We start from the raw sequence: 21,946 nt of genomic DNA, 5'->3' as shown, positions 1-21,946 counted from the left end.
TCACAGTGTTAATATTGGTACTTCATCCCAAATCTTACCTTAAAATAATGGAGTTTTTTCTGTAATGTTTACGGATGTTATACGAAAGAATTATTCAATTTAAATATTCAAATAATTTCTCGAACATATATTCAAAAATGTTTTAACGATATTGTCGAATAGTAATTAATGTCAACCATGCTTTCTAATAAATCTCTTTTGTTTTAGTTGCAATTTTTTTCTGGTTTTTAATTCTTGGTTTTTAAATGAAAGAATTTGAAGAGCTCATAAAGAGAATGGGTTAACTCATGTGAGACGTCACCCAGGGTTCTCAAACAGTTCAGGTTAATGACCTTGTGCAATGAGATGGAACGGAAAGAGGAAAGAAGGAAGCAGCTGTGCTTCTACTGGTTAAAAGTAATCTCAAGTTTCAGAAACAAGTTTTTTTCTTTTTTATAAACAACTTTTCATACTTTTTGCACTGAACTAAGTATCCTGAAATCTTTGATAAATATCTTGTTTCAATCATCTGATGCACTTTCCTTCTGCTCATTATTAAAACCTCTCTTAAAACTTCAGCATTAAAAGATTCAGCATTGCCAAGGTTTGAAATCCTTAAGTTGACTGAGAGGTGTGGGATTCTGAATCCACGAAATAGCTTGTGAGATTGTAACTATGTAAACGTCAGGTAAATTATTGATTTCTTTCAAAAACTTTAAGAAGCCTATTTAAAAAATTTGAAAACACAATAAAAATTGGCTAAAAATAGAAGATGTAAAAGAACGATTAAAAAAAACTTAATTAAGAATACAAGAATATTAAATTGTATTGTGTGGACGATTTACCTTCGATTCTCCACGTATATGAAGAATGATCAAAAAATGCTCCGTGTCCAAAGGCAGTAAACGGCTGTTTTCTATCTTTGTAAAACTTTATGAAGTTATCCATGAAAAGTCTGTAAACTGAATCTGAGTCTTCGTCAATTAGACTTCTAAAACATGCATCGAAGTAAGAGCACGTGTATGAGGTTGTTCCATCGTCCCATTGGTTTAAAGGTACTTCCCACATGCCGGGATAAGAATCTAAGAATTTTTACTTCGAAGTATTTTTGAAGTTTCTTAGTATAACTCAAAAGCATTTGACTTTCGTCAAACCTCTTGAATGTTAATAAAATGAAGATAAAAATAAAACATTGTAAGCTTACTTTTTGGACAATTTTACTTTATTTTTGGACATTGTTACTTACTTTTTGGACAATTGGGACAAAGATCTGGAAGATTTTTATTTAGATAATCCAGCGTGTAAGGCCACCATCTTTGACCCTTTTGAAGAGAAATTGAACTTGTGTATAGGAAACCATTATCTCCCAGGACTTTGTAAGTATTTTCTCCGATGGCAAGGTAAGGGCTTCTCCATCCTTTGACGCCTGAAATACCACTTCTTTCGATGTTTTGCTTTTGGCCAATTATTTCTAATTCAAGCTCTTCATAAGTCGACTAAAAAATGATTACAGTGATTTATTTAACAACATTTTTTGCGTCAGTGCATTCTTGTTATCTGATCGCTGATGAATGTTAATCTTTATAATTTTTAGAATTTTTATACACTTGCCGTTTTCCACCAAGTATCAGGCGTCCTGTCGGTGATCGAATGATCTGCTATCTCATGACCTAAAAACATTGTAAAATCATTCTACCATATGTGAATTTATCAAAATAGTTCTCTAAAAAAGAAGAGATGTTACCTTTGTTACTCAGATCTTTGACATTGTCATAAAACGTATTTGCATGTGTAACGAAGAATGTAGCTTTAATAGGACAACCATTAGGGTTTTTATAAACAGGATCTAGAAGTTGTTTGTATATGAGATAGTTACTCTCTCTAACACCTCCATCAAATGTAAGAAGCACTATTTGAGGAGTTTGATTTAGAGATAGCCCTCCTGGTATGTCTTCGCCACCGCATCTGCATTTAGGTAGAAGACATTTTGAATAGTCGCAAAATGCTGCTGCATCTACCAAATCAAAACCATTTTTTTAAAAAAAAAAAAAAAAAAACACAAAACGCCTATTGTTTTTACATATATTTTACACTAAGTTTTTACTATCTATTTACAATAGAATTATTAAAAAAGTCAGAACAAAGCCAGTTTTATATATACCTACCGTAAAATCTTTTTACTGGAACAAAAGGAGTGGAAGTTGAAGTTGGCGTGGTAACCGCTAAACAAAAACAAAAGACGTCTTTTTTTAAAAAAAAACACCGTTTTAGTGGTTTCTTTTTTGTTTTACAACTTGCCAGAAGAAAATAATTTGAAACTACATTTAGGATAGTTTGAATAAAAATCAAATTTAAAAATATTCTAACTCGATAGCGATAAATTTCCTCCTTTTGTCGTGGTCAATTTTGTGGTTGTGGGGATTGTAGTTGTGGCTATTGTAAATGCTGACGCTGTAGTCTGAAAAGCTAGTATAAAAAGTTATATAAATCTGTACAATCTAAAATATTCGCTAAACATCTGCCTCGATTAACAAAAATCAAAGAATTCATTTACTAATTACTTCGTTATAATAGCCTTGTTTACTTAACGAAAATGGTTCGTTCGGTAAATACTAGAATTCTTATCTATTTTTAAAAATAAACTTTTTTTTTTCGGTTACTTTGGCACCCAGCTGATTCCTTCCAGTCGCATATATGGAGCTTTGCGTTCCAATGAAGAGGTGATGGGCAACTAATCACATACGCAATATCCAAAAGGCAAGTAACAAACTTGTCACATTGATTAGGATCAGGATGAGGATTCTGAATACCCTTACCGATGCAAAAATCTAAATAAAGTCTATGTTTATGAGTTTATCAAGAATTACTGTATTTTTTTTTTTTTTCTTTTTTTTTTAAATTTTTTTAAACTTATAAATTACTGAAGAAAAGCTCTTTAATTTACCTGATTGAACTTCTTGGCTCGATACAAGTTGAAAAAAAATTGATAGCAAGGTAATAAACATGGTAATGTCATTTGGTCTTAGTAAACGTTTCGTTTGCTTTTGCCAGTGATATTGAGTGTGAGTTTAACACGTTACTTTGACCGTTCGACCTGAAGAGAAAGCGGTCGTCATCTCTGTCGACGGTTCGTTGTGTAACTTGATTTGTAAATGAATAGTTGTGATGGAAACGTTAATTGCTGAAAATTATTTTAACGGAAGTAAAAAAGATTTAACTGTAAAAAAATTATGTAATGTTTAAAGTATGGATAGTTTGTAGATATGAAATTGATCATCAGTAATATTTAATTTGAAATTTATTATTTCTTTATATTTGTTATTTATTTATATTACTATTTTATATTATTTACGAATATTTTTTAAATATTTATAGTCGTCAATTATAATTTAGTAATTCTATTATTTTTTGATATACAATATTATTTATTATTGTTTTCTTTTATTTTTTAGTAATATTTATTATACCTTGTTATAACTTTTTAGTAATACTTATTATAACTTGTTACAATTTTTTCAGTGATCCGCATCTGATTAAACTTATCATCAATTATTTAAATGTTTTGGAGATTTCACTTTTCACACTTTTTGTTCATTTCTTGTTATAAAACGTTGTAACAAGTTTTATTTATACTGAGTTTGCATGAAGTTAAAAGTAAAAAAATATATTTCTTTGATGATTTAAAGAAGTGCACGCCATCATCTTGTTGCTGTTGGTGACGTTCGTAATTATTTTACGCGCGTTGGTATTTTTACAAAAACGTGCTCTCGCTTTTTAAACATGTCCGATCATTTCGCTACAAAATAGACTCTAATCCATCTTATAATAAATTTTCAAATTTGAGATGACACAGTCTATTGGCTTTTTAAATTCCAGTTTTAACTTTTACAGTTTTACTTTTATAATTTTTTACAATTCTAATATAACATTAGCTTATCATTTCGGCCAATGCCACTGTGTTTGTTGCGTAAAAAATCTTTCACTGTTGTTCCTCTAGTGAATAATCTTTCCTTGTAGTTAATTAATCAGGTAAATTAATCTTTGTTGTTGTGTACCTTCATTGTTTTACCTCTGTTTACGAATTAATCGTGAGCGGTTGACAACAAATAGTTTCAATTTTTAAAAGTTTTCTGGTCAACCATAGCACATTTAAGCTATCGCATCATACGATATAATCGTATGATGCGATAGCTTAATTCAACTTAATCGTAACTCAAATTTCAAGACTTTAGTTGTCCTCTCTCCAAGTTTCAAGCCATGTAACTTAAGGCTTGAAATACTGGTGCTTTTTAACGGACTCTAGCTTTTTGTCAAAGTGATTCGACGTGCCGTTTAAAAGTTGTTGGAAAGTAACAAACTCTTACGCTTCACTAGCATCTGTGAAAATGCAAATAGATTTATTCTTTATGTTTAGCATTTCCTAAAAAAATTTATCATAGGGGTTTCTTCTAGTCTCCGAAATAATGCTTCCACCTGGTTAACATGTTGGAGCGGAATTTTATCAACTCACCCCAGTGCATTAATCCATGGGTTCTAACTTTGATGCAGCTCTAATTAACATCTCAAAATTTCAAAATCAAACTGTTCGTAAAAGCAATCAATCAGCTATAAAAGTCATCAGGGTTAAAGATCATTAAGGATTTAGCCAATTATATATTGTTTTAGCCAATTAGATATTAAATATAATATTGTTTTAGCGAATTAGATACTAGAGCTCTGAAAGGTATGCTGATAAAAACTTATACAGCTAAAAAATATTATCCTATTCGACTAGTTTCGTATCTGTATTAAAACGTAAAAAAGAATCCAGTTTCATAACTTTGACAGTTTCATAAATTTAAGAAGATGACGTATTTGAATGTTTTATAGAAAGATTAAGATCATTGATAAAGATAATAAAGAGACGAGGACCTAATATGGATCCCTGAGGAATACCAATGCAAACGTTTTTAATGTTTGAGAAGGTGCCATTTAAATTAAAAAACTGTTAACAATTGAAAAGGTTTGATCTAAACCATTGCAACAACCATATACCTCATACAGTTAATGATATTAAAGTTTTGATAGGAGAATGTCATGGTCTATGGAGTCAAAAACTTTTTGTAAATCAAATAAAACCCCTCAGGCCATGTTTCCATTATCAAGAGCAACTCTTATACTTTCTGTAAGAGCGTAAGCTGTAGAATGCTTTTTGTTAAAACTAAAATGGTGTTTATAATTTATTATGCAAAACTTTTTCAAAGATTTTGCTTAATTTAGAAAGAAAAGAAACCGGACGTTAGTTGGTGTAGTCAAACGTAGATCTGACTGGAATACCTTAGGCAATACTTTGAATACCTTGATGCTTACAGGCATCAAGAAATATTCCTTTGCAGAATGAGTTATTTAAAATGATATATAGTGATTTACATAGAATTTCTGACGCTAGTTAGAGAAGTTTTGTTGGAAGGCTGTTTGGTCCAACAATTTTACTGTCTATTATAGTGGAACTTATTTAACCAAGGGTTTCCTCTTTCGTTATTGGTTGTATATAAATAGAGCTGCTATTAGGATTGGTCGAATTTGGAATTCCGTTCGATAACTTTGAACTAATCGTAGTGAAGAAATTATTAAAAATGATTGGAGATTTGAAATTAGTTTCAAATTTGGTGTTGATGAGTAGGCGAAACTTTTATTTGACTTTACATTTATCAATTCTTTTATACCTTTCTTAAATATTTTTTTATAATATCAAATGGAAAGAAGTGGCTAAAAAAATTTGTGTAGTATCTGTAAATTTCAGAAGAAGAAGCTTACACTTTTATGATTTTGTTTAAACTTTAAAAAAACTTTTCATTCAGTTTTTTTAATTTAAACATTTTTTAGGAAGTCTATTTTTGTTTCTTTTTCGCTTATTCAAGAAGAAGTCCTCTTTCTCCTTCATTTTCGCTTATTCAAGAAGTCCTCGCTAACTCTATTTTTGAGGCTTTGTAATTCTCCATTATTATTTGTTTCGTTGCTATATCTACTTATCATTAATTTACTTAACAGGTAAATAAGTCTCTGGGTGTACGTCTTTTCTTAATCGTTGTTTTTAATTTTTTCTTCATTAAGTTTTATCATCTTCGTGTTTATTTACCTGAAAAGGTGAAAAATCTCTGTGTGTACGTATTTCTAAATCGTTGTTTTTAACTTTTTATTCCGCTTTATCATTTGTTTACATGACAGGTTGAGTCTTCGTGCGTACGTCTTTTCCCATCGTCGTTTTTAACTTAATTTTCCCTCCTCACAATAGGGAGATAATTTTCCCTCCTTACAATATGGAGATGATTTTCCCTCCTCACAATATGGAGATAACTTATAGAATTTCAGGAGAAATCATTGTACCTAGAAACATCTACATATCATGAATTCCATCGTGACGTGATGGAATTCACCATATTTGCAGTTGATTGAAGTGTAAGAGAAGTCATTGAGGTTTCCAAAAAGGTTCTTCAAGTTTGCATCAGATAGATTACCAGGTTAAAATTCAGTAATTTTTTTATCTCAAAATCAGAAATATTAGAGAAAGGAAGAAATCTTTTTGTACAGATTAGGCAGTGCCAAGTATTTAAAGTTTTGACTTTTTCATATCAGTTTGTTCACTCGATTACATTTTATGTGTATCCACTTGTCACATAGGTCACATTGGATTGCTGAGAAACTTTCAGCTACCGCTTTAAGGCATATGCTACAAGTTTGTTTCACAACCACCGTAATAAAGTTACAGAAAAAGAACTGTAAGAAAAAGTATATCCAAAAGATTGTAAAAAAATATTCCCAAAAGAAGCGGAAAAATCGAAGTGACTTACAGAAGAAAGAAATCTAGAAGAAAGAATATGTATAATAAGTACATATAAGTATATTATCATAACTATAAAAATAATATATTAACTTGAGTCTTGTAACTTATTATTGATTTATTAGTGTTAAAACATTATCTTTGTTAATATTAAAATCTTTTGATAAAAACTTTTCATACTTCGAATTTCTTTTTCATTAACAGCATTTTTTTTAAATTTTAACAGTTTTTGTGTTTTCTTGTATTGGTTTGTTTAATTTTTAACATGAAAATGATATTGATTTTTACTTTTTCTTCCTTTATCTTTAGTTTTAAAATCAACCTTATCTTTTGACTTTCAATAGTAATATTTTTTACGATTTTCACAAAAGTTTTTTTAACCGAAAAATCTTTTTGAAATGCCTTATTTACTCTTTTTACTTTTTTGTTTTTCTTTTCTCCTTAACGCGATCTTTTCTTTTACAAAATATTTTGCTTTTTTTTTTTTTTTTTTTGCTTTTCGTTTAAAACTCAACAAGTTTCTTTTTAGTTTTTTAGTTTTTTTTTCGCTGTTAAAAAAAAAACGTCCGCCATTTGCGAAGACGCTGAGAAGCTCATCTTTCTAGTCTCTAAGATCTGCCCAAAAATCATAAATAACATCATTGATGGTAATCCAAAATTTTCACATACAATTTCCTCAGTTAAGTCATTTAGTTTTAACCAATCAGATTAGACCCTGGCTAAATTGCCAGCTTCAGTGAGCTTTTTCTCCATTATTACATTGTAAATGATATTTCACAATGTCGATAGCTGAATCACAAATACATTTCATTTGTCATCAAAATGCAAGGTTAGAAATCTACAAGTATTTTTTAAAATATCCCAACCAGTGAGTTTTTTTTGGGTCTTATTGGTTTTTTTGGATTTTATTAGGTTCATGATGGAAAAATGAGTTTTTTACGCAAGACTGTTGATTCCGAAGAAGAAATGAAAACCGCAGATAATCTCTTCAAAATCCTCAATGAAGCAATTGCAGAGATAAAAACTTAATATGAAAAAGATGTGCTTGCTATCTGCGCAGATAATGAGGCCTAAATGGCTGCACCATGACAGAGCTGTAAAGTAATGCATAAATACTTTTTCATAAAAAAGAATGCATTGAACGGTTACAGACTTGATTTAAACTTTAAAAATATTTATTTTTATAACATTATTGGTTTAAACCTGCAAAAAAACAAAAACAAAAAAAACAACCAAAAAAAAACAGTAATTAGGGTTTAAAGGTAAAAAAAGTTTGTTTTTTGTAGCAAAAAAAACTCTTGAACCTGCCAACCCTTCTCAAAAAAAAAAAAACTCTTTTCGGTGGTTTCTATTTAAGCGGGTTTTTAATGGGCAGGCTTTGTTGAGTGGGTATTTTTAAGTGAGTTTTTTAATGCCAACCCTGTCAAAATGGGCAGGCTTTGTTGAGTGGGTATTTTTAAGTGAGTTTTTTAATGTCAACCCTGTCAAAATGTACTCAAACTAGTAAAACCTGATGCGCGACGTTTTAAAATGAAATAAATGTTTCTGTAGTTTTTTTTTTTTTAAAAAAAAAAAAACTACAGAAAAAATTATTTATAAAAAAAAAAAAATATTTAAAAAAAAAAAAAAAAAAAAAACTACAGAAACACTTTTGTCGTTTTTTTTTTTAAAAAAAAAAACTACTGAACTTTAGTCGTTTTTTTTTTTTAAAAAAAAAAAAAAAACGACAAAAGTGTCTGAGATCTTGTTTTACAAAGTAAAAAATTCAATTAAAAATGTTAAATTTAGTTTAAAAAGTTTAACTATAGTAATTTTATGACTTAGTAAATTTATTTCGAAAATAAATTAAAGTGGGGAGAAAAAAGTTAGAACATTTAAACCAACGCAATCCAAAAAAAAAGTAAAAAATTCGAATAGTAATCCACGTTATTGTACATTAAAAAATGACGGAGATATGGTGCGTGTAAAAAGGGGGTCACAACAGAAAAATTGGAGAAAATTAATTATGTAGTAATTTAAGGAAAATAACAACAGAATTTTTAATTTCTTTTAAAACGATTTTTTTTTTTTTATTTTTTTTTTTTAAATTTAAATTAGATGTAATTTTGCTTCGTAATTTGTTAAAGTTTATTTTAAAAAAATTCTATGAATTTGTTTTTTCGACTTAAAAAATATCTATTAACCATTTCTTTAGAAAAATTTTAGTCAAAACAACAACATCCATTTTTAATAAATTCCAGCGCTATCATTCGAGTGGTTAGTTTTATAATCGAATGAGGATTCGCTAAAATGATAAATTTGTATTCAAGAATTTACTTTAATTTCTGTCGGAAGTCAAAAAAATAAAAATTTTATAATCTGATTTGAAAAATGTTTCTGCAAAAATATTTCAAAACAAAACTTGTGCTCTCCACTTCTAGTAACACTGCGACACCCGGAGCAAGGGAGAAGACCTTCTCTAAGAATCAGACGGTACTAACAACTTTCGCTAATTATTTACCAAATAGTTTTTATTTATAATATTTTAATAATGAAAAATGTATGATGCATTTTTAATGATGCCCGAGTGGTGATTAGAAGGGATCGTCTTGAATCATTACAAAATCACCAGCGATATTCTAATTGGGTGCCAGAATAAAATAAGCCATTGATTTTATAACTTTCTTGAATTAACTATTGCTTATTAGAATTAAAAATATGTTGAAGTTACATAACTTTGTTTATGTTCAATTTTTAGGGATAATTGATCAGGTCGAAGTTTTTGACGTTCGATTTGACAATTAAACCCGAATATGAAAAAAAAGTCAATCAATTCTGACCCAACATTGGTTACCTGGTGGCTACTAACGCAGTGATGTGGAAATGTAGATAGAACAAAGCCCAGACCTCATAAATAGCATAGAGGTCTGTGTGTTTTCTACATATCTTAGCATTACAAAAAAAATGAAATAGTTGCAATAAAAACAAAAGTTTGCCCTTCTCGGAGCGTATTAATGCAACACTCGCTTTCACTAGAAAAATCTTTATTTCAACAAAAAAGTTAAACATGTAGTCAAATATACTGCCTTATTTTCTATTGCGTTCTGATCACATACCTGGTTTTAGGGATTCAAAACTCGGAAAGTTAATAACTAAAAGTTCTTTTACGCTATTATGCTTTATTACAAAGTGGTAATGCAAAACGATTAATTCAGAAAAGCAACTTTCATCAGGAAAAGTAACATTCTACAAATAATTGACAATTATTGATTAAAATTTTGAAATATAACTAAAACATTTATCAAGCTTGTCCAACTTTTTGACACTAAAATTCACGAAATAAGATAAGAAATGGGAAACACAATCTGATATATTAAACCTAAACAGTTTGGTTTTAAACCCATATTTTTATTTAAACTTGCTCTTAACGGATTTTTCTTACATAACTCAATATTTTGATGATAAACCTGAATATGATGGAGCGTGTATTCCCATATTTCATTCAATCCTCCCTTTTTAAATGGATTTTATTTTAAAAGCAACGTGCCAACTTACTCTTTAAGGTGTTTCTAAATTTTGGATTCATTATCGAATAAATGAAGAAATCCAGTGTGCTATTAAAATATGCGAACAACATTGCCCAAAAACTAAACTCTTCGGATGCTCTCTTTTTAAAAATCCCTTCATAATAAATAATGATGGCGTAAGGTAAGAAGCATGTGAAAAAGCATCCTACAACAACCAAAAGCATGATGGTTAAGCGTTTTTCCTGCAACTTTTTGATATGACATACAATGGTACTTATACGTTTATGCGAGCGTATTGTGCAGCTCATGATCTGATAGTAGCAGAAGCATACGATTGTTAACGGAATTGTAAACGCAAGAAATTGAAGAAACAAAAGATAACTAATACTGTATTCCCATTCAACCATGCAATGTCCACGAATCGGATTATAACTTATATTTCCCCACCCCAACAATGCTGGTAAAGCTATAATTACGACTGCCATGTACGTTATAAAGATAAAAAAGTTCAGATTTACTTTGGAAAATAGTAGGTGGTGTAGCTTCGGTTTTACAATTAGCAAATAGCGAAACATTGCAATTAAACACAAATTAAAGTTAGATACTAAAAACGTGAGAAGAATAAATGCACCGTGCAGTTTGCAGAAAAAACCCACCGTGACAGGACCATTTTCGGACAATAAGTTAATTGATTGAATTGGTATTCCTACAATTACGACTAAGATGTCAGATATCGCCAAGTTTATCAAAAGAAGATTACTTTTTGACCGATTATTTTTGCATGAGTAAATGACGAAAATGATTAGAGCGTTGCTGAAAAAAGAAGCAACGCCAATTACACCGAACACTGCAACTTGGATCATTGGATCAACATTTCTGTTATAATTTGTGGTATCATTTGGCATCTCAGATGCTACGCAATTATACTTGCTTTAATTTATCTCTAAAAAAAAAAACACAGCTAAAAACCTCCTTCATCGAAGTCCCATTAGCTTACGATATATGTACAGGCGTGATAAGATATTCCAAACAACCTATATAGTCTGTAAGTCTAGTGTGCCCCTCTTTGATAATTCAACCCAAAAAGATTTCTTTGGTTAAATCTTTTGCGTTAAAAAAAATATTTTTTTATTTCCATTTGAAGTAAGGAAATCTCCATTCATCATCTTAGCCCATGTTCCCCTTGTTTTGTAAATAACTATTTCCTTTTTTTATCATCAACTACTATTTATTATTTTTATTTAGTACAAAATAACAAATAAATGACAAAAAAAAAGTTCAAAATAAAATTGAATAGTTTGAGTATCACGAGCGAAACCGAAATGAAGCTGTCAAAATATCTGGTTGAAAGTGAAGGAAACGAAATAAATAGAAATAAAATTAAGAGAATCAGACCAATTATCTTGCTATCGTACTTATAAAAAAAATTTTTATAAAGGTTCGAGTAATAAAACTTATTGAAGAAGCAACTATTAAATTTGGAGTTGAGGTGAGAAAATTGTATTAAATTAAAATAATATTCAAAACAAATTTAAATAGCTAAAAAAATAGTTACCGTATGAAGTCACCGTAAAGTTCATAGATTTTTTGTTAAACTTGAACCAAAAAAACCCCCAAAATCTAAAAAGATTCCCGAGATAAAGGATGAATATCAAGCCCTGGAGAGATTATGTTGTTAAAAAACCTTAGTTTTAACTGCTCTTGGCATCGAGAATCATTTTTCAGTCCAAGAGATTTATCAATGAAAAAGGTTCTTTTTTTATCATAAAAATGATTTCAAAAATGACAATTTCAAAACTTAGTTATGCGCAGATTGCTACAGCCATTAATGTTTTATCAACTAGCAGGAAAAATTACACTTCGCGTTAAGGATTCAGCTCTATAAAGTATAAAATTATTGCGATCTCTGCCTTGTAAATAAGATATAAACTTAAAATAAAATTGTTAAACTATATAAATCATAAATTCAGAGTAACCTGGAATAAGTCTGGAATCAAATTATTCAATAACCAAAACCCACATCTGCTGTATTCGCTTTTTATTGCAACTCTTAAAGTTCGCGCTACGTTATTACTAACAGTGAAACTAGTTGGAAAGATTCAACTCATAAAAAATAAAATAAGATAAGCTGAGTTATTATTTAGTTATTATTTAAAAAAAAAAAACACTAAATATTTTTAATCGGACGTATTTTTTTTTCTATTCAGATGATCTTTATAGTCCGTGGAAATTCAGCAAAAAATCTTTTGTTATCTTATAAAAAACAAAGGACTTTTGTTATCCAATAAAAAAACAAGTAAATATTTCAAAGCAAAATGGAGATTTTTTTATGTAGTTTAGCTAAATAAACTGCCGACAATTTATATATTCAGTATCTCTATCAAACTTTTAAGTTAGATATAAATGACCAGTATAAAAAGTAAAGGAAGGTGGGGGAGAGGGGGAGTGGAAGTTAAATAAAATAATCTCATTTCTGTGATCTCCTCAAAATTGAGCAGCTAATTTTCTCGGAAAGTTTTTTTTATTGGAATAATCAACATCTAAAGCTTTTCGAAATAATTCAATTTCTTTTAATAAGTTGAATTTTTAGTCACTTTTTTTACTTTGTGAATTTGTTCATGATTTTACTTTTTCACCATCAAGATGAAATTTAGGAAATGAGGTATTAGCACATTTCTATAGATTTTTTAAAATGAAAGTTTTTGCAACAAAAGTTTAATTCGCAATAATGGAGATAAAAAAGAATTGTTATATTTGGTTGGTCCAATTACTTTGACAAAATCTTAAATTTGCAGTTTGTATCCTCTACAAAATGCTGTAAAAGCTAATTAACACAAAAAGACAGAATGTTCATTTGAACAGAAATTCAGCAGAGGCCAACATTTATCTATTTTTAAGGTATCTTCTCCAAAAAAGGTATCTTCTCCAAAAAAAGAAGTGTAATCCTGCTCACACAAAACGGCAATCATCCCAATTATCACATCATCACATCACCAGATACATTCTAATTCATTAAGAAACCAGCAGCTAAGAAGGCCTCGCTTAATAAGAAACCAGCAGCTAAGAAGGCCTTGCTCAATAAGAAACCAGCAGCTAAGAAGGCCTCGCTCAATAAAAATGCTGCAAGTGCAAAACAAAAATCAAAAGGGCAAAAAGGTGAAAATAAAGCAATCAAATTAAAAATAAATAAGTCCTTATTTCTCGCTTATCCAAATCAAGCAAGTAAAATTGGTGGTTAACAACTAAAAATAACAGAGATGAAGACTTACGTAGTTTATGCACAGCTATTTGAAACGAAGCTAATGAGATTAGATTTTAAGTTTGAGTTCAATCGACATGTGAGTTTTTCCATAAAAAAACAACTCACTTTACAAATTTTTGGTGTTAAGTTACTCATTCATTTTGACAATATCAACTTAAAATAAATAAAATATAAAATTCTCTCATATGAACAAAAAATAACAAAATATAAAAATTACTTTAACTTACAGTTACAATAAAAATAATGAACATTTTACTCAAATTCTTGAGTGGAAAACTCCACCTGATTTCTGAGAAAATCGTATTTATAAAAAAAAAAACTTCGATAAACTTCGCTCTAAATCAACAGAGATAATTGATGGATGTTTGAAAGCTAAGGTCTCTGCAATAGTATATCCTTGTGTAGCCATATTCCGTTATTTAATACTCTAGACAACAAATGAACCAAATCTTCTCCAAGTTGCGAATATCTCAAAGAACTTGTTATCTTCTCAATTAAAAAATAATATTTAATTTGCTAAACCTAAAATATTACATATTTTACTAATATAACACCAGTATTTATGAGGTAGTTGATAAATAAGTTTTAATAATAAATAAAAATGATAAACAGTTTTAATAATGATAAAAAATAATAAATAAATTTTTGTCATAAACAAAAATGTTTAGATTAATCAATTTACAAATTTTTTTAAAAGTATTTTCTGATAAAAAAGGAAATTAAAAAAGGGAAAATAAACTCTAACCTAAACATCGAATCACTAAACAATTTTTATACGAAAAGTAATAAAAAGAGTAATAAAAAGTAATAAAAAGAGTAATAAAAACCATTAAAAAATAATTCATGTAAAACAAATTTTTTTGCTTAATATTCTATAAAAAATATGGCTTTATGCTAAAAATGCATAAATATGTAAAAATATGCAAAAATATACACTCAAAGTAAAATTAGCAAAAATATGCTTATATAAATAAAGTTTACCACTTTTACGTCTCACCAATATTGACTTTACATAAATGTTTAATAACATAAGAAAATGTCCATCCCTCAGTCCGTTTGTTTGTTCTTTATGTAAATCCACACCTATGTACCAATCTGCACCAAAATTTGCACTTGGGATATTTTCTTCCAGAGTTTTAGACCAGGTTCCAACCACCCCGGACTCCAAGTATTCTGTACAATGATTTATATAACCATTTGATGCTACTATGCATTATACTATGGATCGACTTCCTGGGCTTTGGGTTGTAATGTAGATTCACTTTTCATTCCACGTCACAATTCCATGCAAAAAATCCTTCTGATTTTGACTTTACAGTAGTTGCTCACATAAAAAAAACTTCTGCATATTCAAAATAAGAAAATTGGAGTGTATACCGAACGCAACTCCTTTGCTTTTGGACCCATATATTTCCAAGGTTTCAGCGAACTCTACTTGAGTTTAACATAAATCTTGATCTTTCGAATCCTCCGACTCAACATTTTCAAACATAACTGGCCCCTCCTCACATTTTTTTCGTTGTCAAAATTGCCATTACAAAACGCCACAACCAGAACTCACATTTTAAATCAAATTAACACATTACGAGCGGCTAGATTATGAAATCGGACAGTGCTGCGTAGCGGGCCAATTTGCCAACTAAGCAAAATACATGCGAGTGAAAGTAAACTTGATAGACGTAAAGTAATGGTTAGATTTTTGCTAAATTTGGTAAATTTGGGTCTTATCTAAATTTGGGTCTTATCTGGAACTATATTTTATATACATTAATTTATATTTTTATATTTGATAAGTGTATTTCAGAAATCCGTGAGATTATGCAGGACTCAGTTGTTTTATAAAAATACAATATTACTGGTCGATTTTCTTATGAACAAAATTATACAAAAAAAAACAATAAAATAAACAATTCAAAAATATAAAGCTATTAGAATTATAGCCCGTTGTTCCCAATTCTACGGGCGCTAAATTAAATAGTCCGATAATATATACATATGTAAAAATAGTATGCAACCAAATATACAGTTTATTTGATTGCGTAAAATAGTTACAAATATATACTCTCTCTCTCTCTCTCTCTCTCTCTCTCTCTCTCTCTCTCTCTCTCTCTCTCTCTCTCTCTCTCTCTCTCTCTCTCTCTCTCTCTCTCTCTATATATATATATATATATATATATATATATATATATATATATATATATATATATATATATATATATATATATATATATATATATATATATATATCACCGTTAGCGCTTAATTGTATAGGATATTATAGGACATATATACCCATTATCATAAGGGTAATAAACAAATCATCATAATAAGCGAAGTTCGGAAACATAAACCTAGTATAAATGAAACTTGAAAGACAAGTAAACAAATTTTGTTATGATGACTGCATGTGATGTGGATTGCGTTCCTGGTAAAAATACACCAATATATATATTTGATAAAACATTATTTATCCCTTGCGTCACTTAAAATCACTTTTTTTAAACGGGAACTAATATCTGTCCTGCTTTTAAACGGCAATGTGCGGAAAGGGTACTAGTACCTGCCCCGCTTATAAGTGGCAATCCTCGGAACGGTTACAAATACCCGCCTCGCTCATAATGTATCACAAAAATGCAGCGCTTTCCGCAAATTGCTTTTTGTTGGTAAAAAGAATGATGCGGTTAAAGAAAGTATATTGTTTACATTTCAGCAACATGACACGTATGACACACTGAATTTTATTGGGAAATGATGACACTTCAACTTGAACATAGTTCCAAGATGATCCAATACGATTTTATGTTAGTTGCATCATCTTTTGTAAATCCCTCAAAACTCATTAGTACCCTCAATATTAACGATTAAGGATTAAAAATTTCGTAAAAACCTCACTCCATCAAGGTGCGTGGAAAAAGTTTAAGCCAAACGCATTACAACAATTAATGTGGGATTCAAAAATTTTCCATCCAAATTTTTTCGGTCACTTTTATGCTGCTTTATTACGCGTGGATAATATTTTTAATTTAAATGTGTAACGCTTTTCTGTTATATTTTAAGAATCTTTAATTTTTCAAAAGTCAATTTGTTGCTTATTGTAAAGAATAAAAAAAATAAAAAAAAAAAAAGGTGGCGGAGGCTGAAAATGCGAAAATGTGAAACAGAGATCAATTTTTGTTAAATTTTTTTGTTTTGGAAAGCAACTAAAATTAAACTTCAATTAGAGTTTTATTTTATGTTAAATTTTTGTACAGAAGCAAAACGAATATACTCCGTTAAAGTCGCTTATTAAAACGCATTCGATGGGAACCTGCGTTCTTTTTTGCTACCAGTTACATTTATTTCGATTGCAGGTGGCGCCATTAAACTCTCCACGTGTTGTTTAATTACCTTCAATTAACACCAGCGCCCTAAATCCGATTATTTGCGGCTGCTTTTAAAGGCGCATTTGAAGCGCTGGAACAAACTCAACACACTGTTGTGCATCTTCTGTGCACCAACGTTTTGTTGTATTGAGCCTATACTTATATCTAACATCATTCTGATTAATTTGTGTAAGGTAAATGCTAAATAGCAATAACAATAAATTTATCCATTTTACTAAACTAAATTTCCTCATGTTAGTTTGTTCCATTTTTAACATGACAAATGAATAGTATTAGCTATTACTTGTAGCATAAAACTACATGTTTATATTTTATCCTGTAGCCTCTTCAAAAAGTTCTTTTCCATCGGCTAATCATCAGTCGGAATAGTTGCGAGTTACTTCTAATAATCAGTCGGAATAGTTGCGAGATGTTTTTTCTAGGAATTTAAAAAATGTGGAAAATGCTTCCGAAGAAGCGCGTTATTTAAATTCAAGACGCCAATGTATATATATTTTTTATTCTTCGTATATATTTTCTTCAGTATATATGATTTATTCTTCATGAGGGTTACTTTAGTCAATAGAGATTTCATGAATGAGGAAAACAGAAACCAAGGTTGTTACGTGATAAAGCTCAAAAAGATTGTGACAGGTTGTGGCAGGTTTAAAACTCACCAAATTAAAAAAAAAAAAAAAAAAAAAATGTTGATAGACAGTCACCAAGTAAGTAATTTATTTTGTATCAAATTTAAAGTCTAAATTTCTTATTTGATGCTGAAAAGACTTACAAATCAAACAACAGCTGCCAAAGAAAGTTACAATTTTTAAAAAAGAAAACCAAGCAATTTAACCAAATTAAAACCCCCAACATTCAAAGGACAACTTGTTTGCGACAAATGAGAAACTTCCAGTCATAAAGTCAAAGTAAATTTTTTTTACATATTAGTATGTTCCCCATGTGAGTTTTTGTAAAATTTTATTATAAATAAGGCTCTTTCTTTTTCTTTAATTTAAATTTGATAACATTTTTTTTTAAGAAAATATTTTATTGTTGATAATTTTTTTGGAGAGGTTTAAGGCTTAAGATTTGTTAAATTTCTTTTTGGCTTTTTTTTGTCGATGACCAATAAACTAAAAAGCGAGTGCTTTCTATTTTGATTATATATATATTTTGATTATATATATATTTTAATTATATATATATTTTGATTATATATATACTTTGTGAATATTTTAAATTTCAGTCTTTTTTCAAGTAAATAAAAAAGTCTGTTTGATGCCATAGGCTGTTCTAACCAATTTTTAAATCTTACAAGTTGTTAAGAGAGCCATACTACCACACTCAGTTATAATTTTGCTTACATTTCTATTTTCAGAATATTTGTAAAGGTCATAATGAGCCACAGTTCTGCTCCATTTAATTTTAAAGAATTTTACAGGAATGTAAGTATCCTTTTTATTGGATATAAGAAAGAAATTTTTCAATAAAATGTCTTCTTGTTTAAATTTTATTTAAATACAACTCAAAGCACTTTAAAAAAAAAAAAAAAAACATAGTTTGGTAATTTTTATATTTTACATTATCTATATTATTTATATTTTGATAGATGTTAAAAAATCCTGAGAACAAGATGTAAAACAATCCTGGAGAGAATCTTTGAGAAGAAATCTGATCAATCCGTAAGAAGCTCCAGAGTTAAAAAAGTTTTTTTTTTTATTGATTTTTTTTTTGGCAAATAAAAAGATTTTGTGTCCAATGCTTTAATGAAGTTTGAGGGATGTGAGTTTCTAGCTTGTGAAAAATGGTTTTATCTATATTCATTACAATTTTTAAAATTAATCTTCTTGCCAATTGTGTCCCTTTAGTTTAGCTTCAGGAAAAATTTTTTTTCAATTATTTTATGTTATAAAAAACTGTTTAAGTTAAAAAAAAAAAAAGAAAAAGTGTGTGTGGATAAATTTTTATTATGAAATTGGTATTTCATGATCAATAAAAAAAGTGGATTTATTTTCTTCATAATGTCAAAACAAGTTTCTAACAAAAAATTTAAACTTAATACCTGAAAAGTTTTAGTTATTGACAGCATCTTTCAACAAAGGTTTCATTTAAGGTGTCATTATTTTTAAAAAGTTTTCTATCTCTTTATTTTATTCTTAAATCTCATACTTTTACTTTTTTTTTTTTGTTTCATGAAAAATAATAGAAAAGGTTTGTTCGAGATAAAGTTATAATCTTGCATTAAATCCAGGATGAAGCTTGTTTCAAAATCAGATTAGTTCAAGAACTGGAAAATATTGTGTAATATTTTATTATTTTCATTTGAAATAAATACCAGAAAAAAGCATGTATATAAACAAATCAGATTTTTTTGCTTTTTCTGTTTTTTACTTTCAAAAGATTCAATGAAAAATTGTTTTTTAAATATTTCAAAATAATGTTGCATGATTGTTGTATTCATAGCAAGTTGCAAAGAAATTGACAAAGTTTTAAAAATGCCGATACAGGCACTTCAATGGACAGATTTCAAATTATGCCCTGTGTGCCAGCATGAATTTAAATCAGAACTGAAAGTACCAATAAGTTTAGGTTGTGGACACACAGTTTGTAGGTCATGTCTTTTAAAACTCTCTAAGCAGTCCTGCCCTATTGATGGAACAGAAATAAAAAATGACATTACAAAGCTTCCTATAAACAATGCATTACTTAGTTTGTGTGGAGAGACTACTCCGATATATTTTGAAGTGGATATTCCTGAATTAAAAAATAATCGCAGAGAATTTGATGCTGCTCAAAAAGCTCTTGAGGCCTTAGCTGAATGTTTGCAGGATATTCTAATAACTAATTGCAACTACACAAATAATAATAAGGTCTTAAGTAAGCCAATGCACCAAAAGATAGTGTCAATTTTAAATTGTCAGTTAGCAGAATCTGAAGGACGAACTCGTGCAATGAGAGCTGCTCGAAGCATTGGGGAAAGAGCTGTAAAAGAACTTGTTTTAATGCATCAAAATTCACAGAGTCTATCGAGATTACTTAGAGCAGTTCTGAAACAGCATGGTTGTCAATTTTTGGGACCTGGCACACAAGAAATAGTATTAAAGTAAATGTTAAACTTTTAAGTAATTCTTTTTTTATGCCTTTGAAAAAAATTTTTTTGTAATCACAAAGTATATTTATGTTGTTTTAAATAATAATTTAAGTTATATATAAGTAATATATAACGATGATTATATTAAGTTATATATAAGTAATATATAGCGATGATTATATTAAGTTATATATAAGTGATATATAGCGATGATTATATTAAGTTATATATAAGTAATATAAATAATAATTTAAGTTATGCTTTATTTTAATGATTTAGGTTAATACATTTGTCACTTGAGGATGGAATTTGTTTACCTCGAAAAACTCTGGTTTCACTAGTGATTCAACATTTAGAGGAGAAGTTTATGCAAGCATCAAAAACAAGTATTGGAAGTGTTGTACAGTTGCTTTATCGAGCTTCTTGTTTTAAGGTAAGCATTTTCTGAGGTAGTAGATATTCAATTAAGTTAGAAAACTGGAGGCAACAAATCTAAATACTGATAGAAATTATAAATTTAGATCCATGTTTAAATTTCATGTAAAATCCCTGAAATTTTAACATGGAGCTGTATAAGTATTTGTATCAATTAATATGTATTAATTACTTGTATTTGTATAGTTCTTAATGTTCAACTTGCATACTCTTTATGAAAATGTAGTTGCTTAAGTGACAAATTATAGGTAACAAAAAGAGATAGTGATTCATCTTTGCTTCAACTTCATGAGAAGGTTTGTTTTTTTTAATTCTAAATTTTTTTTTTCTGTTATCTTAAAAAAATCTTGATCATTTTATTTTCAATGCCAACAATATTTTTCAGTATCAAGATTATTCTGAACTGCAAAAAGAACATGATGGTCAAATAGTGCAAATTGCAATTCAAACCGGACTTCATATTTCTCCAGAACAGTGGTCATATCTTTTGTATGCTGATAGTGGCCATAAATCTCATATGCAGTCTGTAATTGACAAGGTTTGTTTACAAAAAACTTATTTTTCTTAAAGAAGTAGTTAAGATTTTTAAATGTACTCTAATGTTCATGAAATTTTAGTTAATTAAAAAGAACAAATTTTTAGCTGCAAATTCCAGTTTCATTTGCATCAAGTATACAAGAATTCATTATTGTACTGCAACGATCTGATGATCCACATAATTTGCAAGACCTTTTACCGCATTTAGAAAAGTTAGCCAGCATTGATCCAAATCCTGAAGGTAAACCACATTCATGGAATGATATCAAGGAATGTTTGACTTCTCTTCTTGCTGTGGTGTCTGGTCTGAGGAAGATTATAAAGGTTTTTTTTTTTTAAAAAAAAAAAAAAAAAGAGCTATTGAATGTAAAGTGAATAAATGAAATAAAGAAAAATAAAAAGAAAAAATTCTTTTGAATATGAAGTGAAAAGCTTACATGTTTTTAAATAATAGGAAAACTTTTAAACAATTTAAAAAACTTCATTTTCAATATAACAATTTAAAATATTTACAAAGGTTCATTTATTATAGTTAATAGCATTATTGTTATTATTATTTTAATTAATATTGCTATTGTTGTTGTTGTTGTTGCTGTTGTTGTTGTTGTTGTTGTTATAATGATTAGTTTTATTAACTTTATTATAATAATAATAATATTATTATTATTATTATTATTATTATTATTATTATTATTATTATTATTATTATTATTATTATTATTATTATTAATATTACTATAATAATTTTTATTATAATTAACAACAACAACAACAACAACAACAACAACAACAACAACAACAACAACAACAACAACAACAACAACAACAACAACAACAACAACAACAACAACAACAACAACAACAACAACAATAATAATAATAATAATAATAATAATAATAATAATAATAATAATAATAATAATAATAATAATAATAATAATAATAATGATGATA

The 21,946-nt window shown here is 28.6% G+C and overlaps 3 protein-coding genes and 1 long non-coding RNA gene across 4 annotated transcripts in view; 2 read left to right on the top strand and 2 right to left on the bottom strand.

The window, feature by feature from the left end:
* Positions 1 to 407: 407 nt before the first annotated feature.
* LOC145181557 (chitin deacetylase 7-like) lies at positions 408 to 3,113 on the bottom strand. Its single transcript, XM_080056672.2, has 9 exons — positions 2,924 to 3,113; positions 2,640 to 2,807; positions 2,347 to 2,445; positions 2,145 to 2,201; positions 1,724 to 1,993; positions 1,591 to 1,649; positions 1,226 to 1,475; positions 825 to 1,061; positions 408 to 703 (listed from the first exon to the last, which is right to left on the bottom strand). The coding sequence occupies exons 1-9, from the start codon at positions 2,982 to 2,984 to the stop codon at positions 570 to 572; spliced, it is 1,335 nt and encodes a 444-aa protein (XP_079912798.2). The 5' UTR covers positions 2,985 to 3,113; the 3' UTR covers positions 408 to 569.
* Positions 3,114 to 10,091: 6,978 nt separating this feature from the next.
* LOC149877719 (opsin Rh1-like) lies at positions 10,092 to 14,088 on the bottom strand. The gene is made up of 3 exons (XM_090074161.1): positions 13,575 to 14,088; positions 11,861 to 11,925; positions 10,092 to 11,248 (listed from the first exon to the last, which is right to left on the bottom strand). The coding sequence occupies exon 3, from the start codon at positions 11,208 to 11,210 to the stop codon at positions 10,311 to 10,313; it is 900 nt and encodes a 299-aa protein (XP_089930287.1). The 5' UTR covers positions 11,211 to 11,248; positions 11,861 to 11,925; positions 13,575 to 14,088; the 3' UTR covers positions 10,092 to 10,310.
* A 3,376-nt stretch (positions 14,089 to 17,464) lies between these two features.
* Positions 17,465 to 18,701, top strand: LOC149877718 (uncharacterized). Its single transcript, XR_016448141.1, has 3 exons — positions 17,465 to 17,855; positions 18,308 to 18,374; positions 18,539 to 18,701. It is a non-coding gene; the product is annotated as an uncharacterized LOC149877718 (long non-coding RNA).
* A 432-nt stretch (positions 18,702 to 19,133) lies between these two features.
* The window catches only part of LOC149877717 (roquin-2-like), a 12,150-nt gene continuing 9,337 nt past the window's right edge, over positions 19,134 to 21,946 (top strand). The window contains exons 1-6 of the mRNA XM_090073979.1: positions 19,134 to 19,230; positions 19,393 to 20,032; positions 20,300 to 20,453; positions 20,704 to 20,751; positions 20,841 to 20,993; positions 21,098 to 21,316. Coding sequence (XP_089930105.1) covers positions 19,425 to 20,032; positions 20,300 to 20,453; positions 20,704 to 20,751; positions 20,841 to 20,993; positions 21,098 to 21,316 — 1,182 coding nt within the window. The 5' untranslated portion in view covers positions 19,134 to 19,230; positions 19,393 to 19,424. The remainder of the gene's footprint in view (positions 19,231 to 19,392; positions 20,033 to 20,299; positions 20,454 to 20,703; positions 20,752 to 20,840; positions 20,994 to 21,097; positions 21,317 to 21,946) is intronic.

Source organism: Hydra viridissima, unplaced genomic scaffold (genome assembly GCF_058129835.1).
Source record: "Hydra viridissima isolate aposymbiotic clone 2 unplaced genomic scaffold, HvirCarnegie_v1 scaffold_16, whole genome shotgun sequence".
Taxonomy (NCBI): Eukaryota; Metazoa; Cnidaria; class Hydrozoa; order Anthoathecata; family Hydridae; genus Hydra; species Hydra viridissima.
This window is presented reverse-complemented; position numbering and strand designations above follow the sequence as displayed.